We start from the raw sequence: 10,110 nt of genomic DNA, 5'->3' as shown, positions 1-10,110 counted from the left end.
CACTGTTCGGTCTTGTTCTGCATCATGGCTGGGAGAGTGTCTGTCGGAGTACACTGCTCGGTCTTGTTCTGCGTCATGGCTGGGAGAGTGTCTGTTGGAGTGCACTGCTCGGTGTCGTTTTGCGTCATGGCTGGGAGAGTGTCTGATGGAGTGCACTGCTCAGTGTCATTCTGCATCATGGCTTGGAGAGTGTCTGATGGAGTACACTGCTCGGTCTTGTTCTGCGTCATGGCTTGGAGAGTGTCTGTTGGGGTACTGTTGTTCTGTGTCATAGCTGGGAGAGAGTCCAGTAAATTATACTGCTGTGTTCCATATTACTGTGTGATCTTTTAGATGACATTTAAAAGATGTGGCAAGAAGGATTTACAGGTAACAAGGTGACAATTAACAAAAGAATCGAAAAAACAATTTAAAATAATAAATCGGAAACAGAGAATTATAGAAAAGGTTGCACTGAAATGTAACAATCACAATACTCTTCAATACTTTTATTTATTCCCCATCATAGTGAAACTGATGTTGGTTATTTGTACTTTCTAATGCAAATACATATAATTTATATAACTGGACAACCTTAATTCCCATCATTCTGAACCATGTTGCACATTTGGTAACGACATACAAAGATATTTATGTAAGCATCAAAAAAAAGCCACACATACACACCAGACACACAGACACACGCACATGCACACACACATACACACACGCTCTTTGATGACATTAAGTACATCTTCATCTCGGTCGAAGTGTAGACCCCACGCACTCCCTCTATAAGTTCCTGGGTCAAGTATCCCGTAACAAACTTCCATCCCACTTATACTAAAATAACTGGGAAAACAACTAAATCCATCTTCAGGTCCAGACAGGCATCAGCACCACATTTCAAGTTACTCCAGTTATGTACATTCTTTTGTATGCCCTATGTTGGTCGTGGGGGTTCTCTCTCTCTCTCTCCCTCCCTCTCTCTCTCTCTCTCTTTACCAAAATTTGGGGCTGTGCTGGTACACACTGCCCTGACTTGTGAGACATAGGAAAACACCCCATTTAATTCAGCCATCAGCTCTGCACAGGCTGGTACAGTAAAGCTACATTAGCACTGTCCTCCTGTTAGAGAACGATACCGTAATATGTGGTATAAAGTCTGTCACCATGGCGGGCCATTGCACAGCCAAGATGGGTAAAATAACGCTTTGTACACTTGGTAGCATGGTATGTTACAGCAAAGTTGACATCCTAATATATTACAGTAAGAGAAAGCAAGATAAGTTTTTACAAAGGCAATCAAAAGTAAATGATTTGCAGCAAAATATTGTTTCAGCTGACAAGAGTTTGCAGGCTGCTACCTTACACACAGTCACCGTGACAGATTCAGCCTCAGAACAATTTAACTTTCACTCATCACGTGATCTTTCGATGTTTCTTTCATATTCCCAAAGCAGATTTAGGTGAACAGATGTTTGTCTAACACACTCAGGCTTATTAAGCACAAGCATGAGTATGAATGACATTTCAGATTTTCCTTAATTGCAGACCTCCCCCCAACAACAGGGGGAAGCTCTTCGGACATTTTGCCCATGGCCTTAAACCAAACGTTACACTATGCATATATCTCTGTCTCCAGCTATGTAAAAATAATATCCGATCAATGTTATGAAGTCTCCATACTGTTGAACCAAAAGCACTTACCATATTTTTCAGTGTGGTCCGTGGGGATAGCTAGAGCAAGCAAATCTCTTAACTTTAAACAGTGTTTCTAACAGAAAAAAATTGCATTAGCAACAAGCTAAATCCACTTTAGGACCTTGGTGTTCATGTCGCTGAAGGAGCTTAGTGATTTCACTTAGGAGCTTCCAAATGCTTAAAAAAGTTAATGAATTAGTAAAACCTTTTAAAGTGAAGGCAACTTATATCATCATAGTGTACCACAGATGTCATCTGTTCTGTAATATGCAGCATGGTCATCATGATCACACAGCTACTATGTGGTTCATCTCTGTGTACTTTACTGTCATTACTCAGTTCTCTTCAATAATACCATCACTGTGCTGGGAATCTCAGACAATCAGGTCTTCATGGTGCCGTTCATCACACAGAACTGGAAAGTCTTTCTGTGGTTCATCTTAGTCAAATAGATCACCTCTGTGTCTCATGTTTTAGTGAACTAGACCTGTCGATGTGTGGGGTCAGATGATCACTGTGAGGTTCATTTTAGTGAACTTGGCCACGATATGTTTCTTTTCAGTCACCTAGATGGACTTGGACGAACACAGTGTCACAAAATGATCAATTCCAGGCAATCATAAAGTTAGAGGCATCACAGAGCCAACATTACGGAGCTCACTTTAAATCCAAAGGCTAAGAAAACAAGAGCATAGATCTACAGAGGTCAGCACAGCCTAACACACCATCCATCACAGCAATAGTCACCACTGCCTAAGCGGCAACAATTTTACACACAATCAGTTTATCTTGAATCTGGTTTAGAAATGTGCAGGTCAGGAAACCGGCTTGTTCCCCAGCCCGCATGCGTACATTCCTGGTTCATGCATCAGCATTTCAACATGCGTAACATCATGATTTGTTAAGACACTGCTGATTTTTCCATGTCACACACCTACTGCAACATCGCAGCCATCAGGTGAAAGAACAGGGATTCATGTTCATTGTGGCTCAGTTACATTCATTTGCAAGTTGGTGCTATTTTCTCTCTACGAATAATCTTTGTCTATATTTTGACACTAATGCGTTTTTGCCATTGCCATCTGAAATAAATGCTGATGTGTTAGATGTTCAAACCACAATCTTCTGTTCTGCAGTATTGATGTACATTCATTTTAACATTAATTTGGTTTGCGTCCCGTTTTTCAGTAAATTGGTTGGACTCGCATCTCTTAATTTCTTCCGATTGGTTAGGCTAATATTCTAATTCCCTCAGTTCTTTTCTCTGATTGGTTTGGTTGGTATCCCGTTCCCCCTTTTTCCGATTCTTGCTTTAGTTCGTACTCTCCTCCCTTATTCCTCCGATTGAGTGTGTTGGCATTACACCCTTCCTCTCTTCGAACCAGAGGCCACTTCAGTCAAACTCTTCAAGGAGTCATTTGCTTGGTGCCCACACGACGCTGTTTGGAGAAACAGTTGCTAGGAGACTGAAAGGGTGGACAGGAAGAGAGTGGCCAGGATGAGCAGCAGTCGGTCGTGAGAGGAGCCGCTGCCATTGGTGCTCTTGTCCAGGCTGGGAAGTTCAGGGCTAAACTCTTCTGAGAAAGAAAGAACAAAGGATTAGTGGGCAAGACAGGCTGAGCCAGAGTCAGAGTCAGTGTGTGATCAGTGTGCTGATGTGACAGCCTGGTATTGCTGCACTGGTGCGGTGTCTGTGTCTCAGTGCAGTGTCAGTATGCCAATGTATTAATCTGTCAACCTGCTGGATTGTGTTTCTGGTAATAGTCTGCTTCTGTGGAGCTATTTATGTCATCGAGGTATAATTACGGCATGGGCAGAGGACTTGTGGTTGTTGGTGTTTAATTTATACAGAGGTGCTCTCTAATGTCAATTTCAGAATCCCCGTAATGTTTCTCTGTCTCACCTGCCTTATGCATATTTCTGAATGTAAATGCTGAAATAATTGTACACTTAGACATGTTCCCCATCCACTATATTGTATTTAAATGCTATAGGGCTTTCCTTGAGATCAGGATCAAGGTCCAAGCATAAGGAGAAAAGAGCAAGTCAGCTCAGTACATGTGCTGTCCAGTGCAAAGCAGCAAAGTGGTGCTGGCAAGGTGCTCCTGGACATTAAAGCACTAGACAGCAACTCACAAAAGTCATAAAAGTCATAAAAGGCAGGGCCTGCACCTGTATGGGGGCCTGATCTACTGGGCAGCTGTGTCAGAAGAGGACGGGGTGAGAGGCACAGCTTGTAATGGCAGGGAAAGGGTTACAGTGCAATGGAAATGCAGATGTTGGAAAGAAAATAGGGAGAAAGTTTCAAGCATGAGCAAGACTGGGGCTTGTTCAGGTAAGAAAAACTGAGATTAGAGGTGAAAAGAGATAGAAGTGGAAAGACGAGAGCAGATATGGTGGCTGACAGTTTTCTCTTCAGCTTTTACTCCAGCTTTTCCTCTGGGCATGGATACCAGACACCCCCACAGTAAGACTCAATGGTTTGGCCTGCATGTGCAACCAACACGCAGTGGGCTTCTCAGGAAGTGTGTTGGATGACCTATTGAGCTGACATCCCTGGGGGTTATGGCCTGGTCTACCACAAACCTGGCTGCAGGGGACCATCTACAGTCATGGCCGAAATTATCAGCACCCCTGGAATTTTTCCAGAAAATGCACCATTTCTCCGAGAAAATTGTTACAATTACAAATATTTTGGTTTATTTCCTTTATGTGCATTGGAGCAACACAAAAAATCAGAGAACAAAAAAGCCAAATTTGACATCATTTCATCCGGGATAGGCTCCGGCCCCCCCGCAACCCAGTAGGATAAGCGGTTTGGAAAATGGATGGGTGGATGGACATCATTTCACAATGTGACAAAATCATCGACACCCTCAACTTAATATTTGGTTGCATGCCCTTTGGAAAAAATAACTGAAATCCATCACTTCTAATAACCATCAACAAGCTTATACCTCTAACTGGAATTGTTATACCTCTAACAGACCCAGCTTTCTGACACTGGGCCCCACCATGTTTGACTGTAGGTACTATGTTCTTTTCCTTGTTGGCCTCATTCCGTTTTCTGTAAACAATCGAATGATGAGCTTTACCAAAAAGCGCTACCTCTGTCCACAAGACGTTCTCCCAGATGGATTTTGGCTTCCTCAAGTACATTTTGGCAAACTCCAGTCTGGCTTTTTTATGTTTCTGTGTCAGCAGTGGGGTCCTCCTCGGTCTCCTGCCATATTCATTTCATTCAGATGTCGACGGATAGCTCGAGCTGACACTGTTGCACCCTGAATTTGTTTGGGGCTGTTTATCCACCATTCGGACTATCCTTCGTTGCAGTCTTTTATCATTTTTTCTCTTCCATCCACATCCAGGGAGATTAGTTACAGTGCCTTTTGTTGTGTAATTCTTGATTAGGTTGCACACAGTGGACAAAGGAGCATGAAGATCTCTGGAGATGGACTTGTAGCCTTGAAATTGTTGACATTTTTCAACAATTTTTGTTCTCAGGTCCTCAGACAATTCTTTGCTCTTCTTTCTGTTCTCCATGCTTAGTGTGGCACACACAGATATACAACAGAAAGGTTGAATCAACTTTTCTCCATTTTAACTGGCTTCAGGTGTGATTGCTATATTGCCAGTACCTGTTTCTTGCTACAGGTGAGTTCAAACAAGCATCATATGCTTGAAATAAGACAATTTACCCACAATTTTTAAAAGGTGCCAATAAGACAATTTTGAAAAGGTCCCATTTTAGGAGTTCTGTGTGAAATGATGTTAAATGTGTCTTTTTTTCTCTGTTTTTTGTGTTGATCCAATAGACATAATGGAAATAAACAAGTGTATACTAAAACATTTCTAATTGCAACAATTTTTTGGGAGAAATTGTGCATTTTCTGGTAAAATTACAGGGATGCCGATAATTTCGGCCGTGACTTTATGTATTATAGGTCTATGCTTTTAGCAGTGAATGGCAAAGGCCTAAAGATTCTAGGAATATACGTGGGAGGAGAGGGGCAGCTATTCCACGATTTTTCTATATACTTAGCTTCCTGAGTCATACAAACTGATTCAATACTGCCATTAAGGTTAGCTGGCAGGCAATGGGGTCAGAAATGTAGTACAGGACAATCTGGAAAACTGCAATGCTGCATGGTGGTGGGGTTACACAGGGCTTAACTTAACCCTAACCCTAACTTAACCCTAAACTTCTCCTTGGCCTAACGTGGGCATGTGCCATTCAGGCTTGCTTTAGGCCGATGTAGGATGCCTACTGGCAATTAACGTTGTTCAGAGCAGAGAGAGAGGACAGATGGAGCAGGGGAACATGGGTAACAGCTGCCAGGTGGTTACATCGCTCCGTTTTTTTCAGTTCCAGTCCCAGAGTCCCGAGGGAAAACATGTTTTTGTTGCAGCCTTGCAGTGACACACCTGATTCAAATAATCAAGAGTTTCATTATGAGCTGATTATCTGAATCTGGCCTGCGTGGTGCCCGGCTGAAGCAGAAGTGTGCCATCCCCTCAGGACTGAGTACGAGAATCAGTGCTTTACAAAACACAGAAGGGATTCTGGAGCCTCTTCGCCAGACACATCCATCAAGAATTCAATAAAACTACACATACACACACACACACACACACACACACACAGGTTTGTAATTATATCTTTGTGGGGACCCTCCATTCATTTCTATGGAGAAAAGTTTAATCCCTTAACCCCTATCCAGTCCTAACCTTAACCATAGGTAATAAAACTAAATATGAGACTTTTGACATTTTTACTTTTTTGATTACATTCAAGGGGCAGTACGGTGGTGCAGTGGTCACACTGTCGCCTCGCACCTGGCTCTCAAAATGCGTGTGGAGTTTGCATGTTTGCTCCATGTTGTCCTGGGGTTTCCACCCCTTACAGTCCCAAAAAACAAGGCTAATTGGAGTTACCAAATTTCATACAGGTGTAGATGGGTGTGTGACTGGTGTGTGACTGGTGTGTGACTGGTGTGTGAATGGTGTGTGAGTGTGCCCTGCGATGGGTTGCCGCCCCATCCTGTGTTGTTTCCCGCCTCGCGCCAGTAGTCTCTGCGATGGGCTCCGGACCCCCCGTGACCCTGAATAGGACAAGTGATTTCAGAAAATGAATGGAGGATTGCATTCACAGATCTTTGTGGGGGGTGGGTGGTCTCCACAGTGTCAAAATAACTATTTTTTGTTATTAATCCACATACAATCCAGACACAGATGCACAATCACACAGGTTTCCTGATTGTGGTGCCAGTGAGTTGACAGGTATTCCCCTGCTGAAAAACACGACCTGTTACATCTGATGTGACAGTGAGGAGATGGGAAGGAACAAAGAAGCAGGACACAGCAGAAGGACCCAGATTAAATGGGGTACATGGGACACACTCACCCATACTATGTATTTTGAGGTTGGGCCTGAGAGTGTAGTCTGGCATCGCCGCGTTAGAGTCGTCATCTCTGTGAGGTGCTGATAGACACAGAGAAAGTAGCTTCAGTACTCCATCATGTTCCAGTGCATCTCAGCCTGGCGTACTAATGAAGAAGCCATTTCTTTCTAGTCTGCTGACCACAGTGCTTGGTCTCTATCTGCTCTGCTGACCACACTGTGTATCTCTGTTATCTTCTGTGCTAACCACACTGTGTGTCTGCCTGGTCAGCTGACCACTCTTGATTCTAGAATGATCTGCTAGCAGAAAAACTGGCAATAGGTGCAAGAGGGACAGGAGGCAAGGGAGTGAGTGTGCTAGAGGAGAGACGCTGAGATAAGGGGGAGGAGCAAGTTGTGTGCGGGGGGGGGGGACTTACGGGTGGAGCAGCAGACGTACACCCTCAGGCGCAGACAGCTGTGGTCATTATGGTGGGTGGGCTTGGCTGCAAAGCACATCAGCATGATTACATGGGGAGGGAATGCTAGGCCTGCAAAGGCCCCTAAATACCAATGTCACGTAATGTCAAGGAGTTCAGGCAGAGTTAAAGCTCACAGATCTATTTCAGAGGTGTGCCAAGGTGTCCGAGGATATGTATGAAAAACAATATTAGTCACACTGAATTCACATATATAGAGGTGCAGTAGAATGTAAATCACACTGAGTTCACAGATATATCAGTGAACTAGGATGTTAATCTCACTGAATTCACAGATATATCAGTGCACTAGGATGTTAATCTCACTGAATTCACAGATATATCAGTGAACTACGATGTTAATCTCACTGAATTCACAGATATATCAGTGCACTAGGATGTTAATCTCATTGAATTCACAGATATATCAGTGAACTAGGATGTTAATCTCACTGAATTCACGAATATGTTTGTGTACTAGGATATTAATCAAACTAAATTTACAGATATATCAGTGCACTACGATGTTAATCACACAAAATTTACTGAGCATACAAGGATATAAAATACACTGACTTCACTGGTGTGGTGGTCTTCTAGAATGGTAATCAAACAAAATACTTGATGCAGTGTACAAATAAATGGAACACATTTCACAGATATGTTGATATACAAAGATATTAAAAACATTAATTTCCAATATGTATGCTGTACTCAGCAGTTGAGCGCACAGCACTCACAGATGTAGTAATAGTCATGGCCCACGTTGAACTCGTAGCCCAAGGAGAAGGCGCTGTAGCGCTGGAACTTCTCGGAGAACTTGATGGGCACATTGGGGGCATGGGGGGCATGTGGCTTGTTGCATTCCCACCGTTTGAAGCCCCGCTTCGGGTCACAGGTGTGGTAGCCATGGGAGCTGACCATGTAGAGCACATACTGCTCTCCTGTCGTTGTCCCCTGCTGGCTGCCATTGTAGAGGGGGCAGTAGATGTCCAGGTAGTCATTCACGCTCACCTGGACTGTATAGCCTTCTCTTCTCAGGCTAGAAAACAAAAAAGAGAACATTATAGCCAATAACTACAACGTCCATTAGATCATCCATCAGAAAAAGGCATCAAGTTGTTTCAGAAACAAATGTCTGGATGTATGACTGAAATCATCAGAGTTCTGATTGTGAGACAAATATGGATTGTGACTACAATAACCCAGAAGCACCAGTAGGTGTCAGTAACTGCACACATAGCTTAATGGCAAACATGTTCTCTCCTTCTCAATTCTAGGTCAGCTATACAGGGAGTATATTATTTCATTAATAAATGAGGATGCCAGTACGACATCTCTCTCTCTCTTTCTCTCTCTGGCCCTCTCTCTCTTTCCCTCCCTCACTCCCTCTCTCTTTTTCCCTCCCTCTCTCTCGCTCTCTCTACTCCACCTCTCTCCCCCTCTCTGTCTTTCTCGCCATGTCTGCTGTCACCACGTTGCCCCGTCTCCGCCTGGAAAGCAGGCAAACACTGCCGCACACCTCTCAGCCCAGCTGTTTCTACCGGCATCACTCAGCCCTGTTTACCAGAAGCAAGAGCAAAAACATGTATCTGCAGAGGAGACGAGGGGAAAGGGACAAGCAGACGAGAGGTGGTACAGGAAGAGCAGACATAGGAGGGGAGCGCAGGGTGTGAGTGTGTGTGAGTGCGTGTGCGTGAGTGTGCGCACACACACAAGCGTGTGGGTCGCTCACCTGAACATGGTAATTTGATGATGTAACAGTATCGCACATCATCAGCGGGTGACAGAGGAGAGGCTGGTTACTATAGAATGGGGTGCAGGTCTGAGCAGTTGGAGGGATAGAGCTGGAGAATATGGCCATGTACAGAGGGGTGAGAGTGGCTATTTTTATAGCCAGTAAATGGGAAATAAGCACTGAAGCTGGAATATGTTTGAAAGTGTAGAATGAATATGATGGCTGCCCCCCCCCCCCCCCCACACACACAGTTCCTGGTGTTTTTTCAGGGTGCAGAGCTGATTATTAAGGACAGAGGACTGTGATAAACCGGAGATGAGGCTGGGGGTGAGCAGAAGTAAATAAAGCAACTCTCTCCATTAGTACAGTACAAGTCAAGAAGCAGAAAAGGCTGGATATCAAGGCTGATGCTGATCACCAACAAAGACAAGTGGGGGGGTTTCGGGGCATTTCAGGCCGCTGCCCTCAGGTCCCATCAAGCATTTCTGAAGGGACAACAGCAATGTTCGGCTGAATGGGGGACGGAGGCGGGGGGGGGGGGGGGGGGTCCAGCGGCCCTGCTTTATAATAAAGGGGCTCTGTCCTCCCAGGATGCTGCTGCGGGTATAAGGACCTGGAGAGGAGAGGGGGTCTGCGAACCCCATGTTTCTGTGAGCCCCCCAGGGGAATCTGGCATGGAGTGGAGCCTCTCTTCCCCTTCTGCGCTGCCGAGGCGTCCCGGTGAATGTCAATTTCCTCCTTGGCGTTTCAAGAGCTGACTGACCCTTTAGAAATGTAAATGTAAATGCCGGTGTAGAGGCTGAGCTGCAGCCTGTGTAAGACAGAAGCTC

General features: G+C 44.5%; 1 protein-coding gene across 4 annotated transcripts; it reads right to left on the bottom strand.

Annotated features, from left to right (window-relative positions):
* Nucleotides 1–473: 473 nt before the first annotated feature.
* On the bottom strand, nt 474–9,360 carry LOC125724501 (ephrin-A3-like). 4 transcript variants are annotated; one of them, XM_049001228.1, is made up of 5 exons: nt 9,278–9,360; nt 8,283–8,584; nt 7,504–7,569; nt 7,088–7,165; nt 474–3,260 (listed from the first exon to the last, which is right to left on the bottom strand). In XM_049001228.1, exons 1-5 carry the CDS (start codon nt 9,283–9,285, stop codon nt 3,142–3,144), a joined length of 573 nt encoding a protein of 190 aa, XP_048857185.1. In that variant the 5' UTR covers nt 9,286–9,360; the 3' UTR covers nt 474–3,141. The 4 variants fall into 4 exon arrangements, with proteins under 4 accessions (XP_048857185.1, XP_048857183.1, XP_048857184.1 ...); XM_049001226.1 differs by lacking the exon at nt 9,278–9,360 and having other exon boundaries at nt 8,283–8,726; XM_049001227.1 differs by lacking the exon at nt 9,278–9,360 and having other exon boundaries at nt 474–3,257; nt 8,283–8,726.
* Between the last annotated feature and the right edge of the window lie 750 nt (nt 9,361–10,110).

This window comes from Brienomyrus brachyistius, unplaced genomic scaffold (genome assembly GCF_023856365.1).
Source record: "Brienomyrus brachyistius isolate T26 unplaced genomic scaffold, BBRACH_0.4 scaffold56, whole genome shotgun sequence".
Lineage (NCBI taxonomy): Eukaryota > Metazoa > Chordata > Actinopteri > Osteoglossiformes > Mormyridae > Brienomyrus > Brienomyrus brachyistius.
Note: the sequence above shows the minus strand (reverse complement) of the source record. Positions and strands in the feature narration are given on the sequence as shown.

Bases quoted from the DNA above. Each gene is read 5' to 3' on its own strand.
- LOC125724501 (XM_049001226.1), bottom strand. From the start codon at position 8,607: ATGTTCTCTTTTTTGTTTTCTAGCCTGAGAAGAGAAGGCTATACAGTC. The intron at 7,570-8,282 runs GTGAGTGCTGTG...TGTGCTTTGCAG, and splicing joins CCATGACTATTACTACATCT to CCAAGCCCACCCACCATAAT. The intron at 7,166-7,503 runs GTAAGTCCCCCC...TGTGTCTATCAG, and splicing joins GTACGTCTGCTGCTCCACCC to CACCTCACAGAGATGACGAC.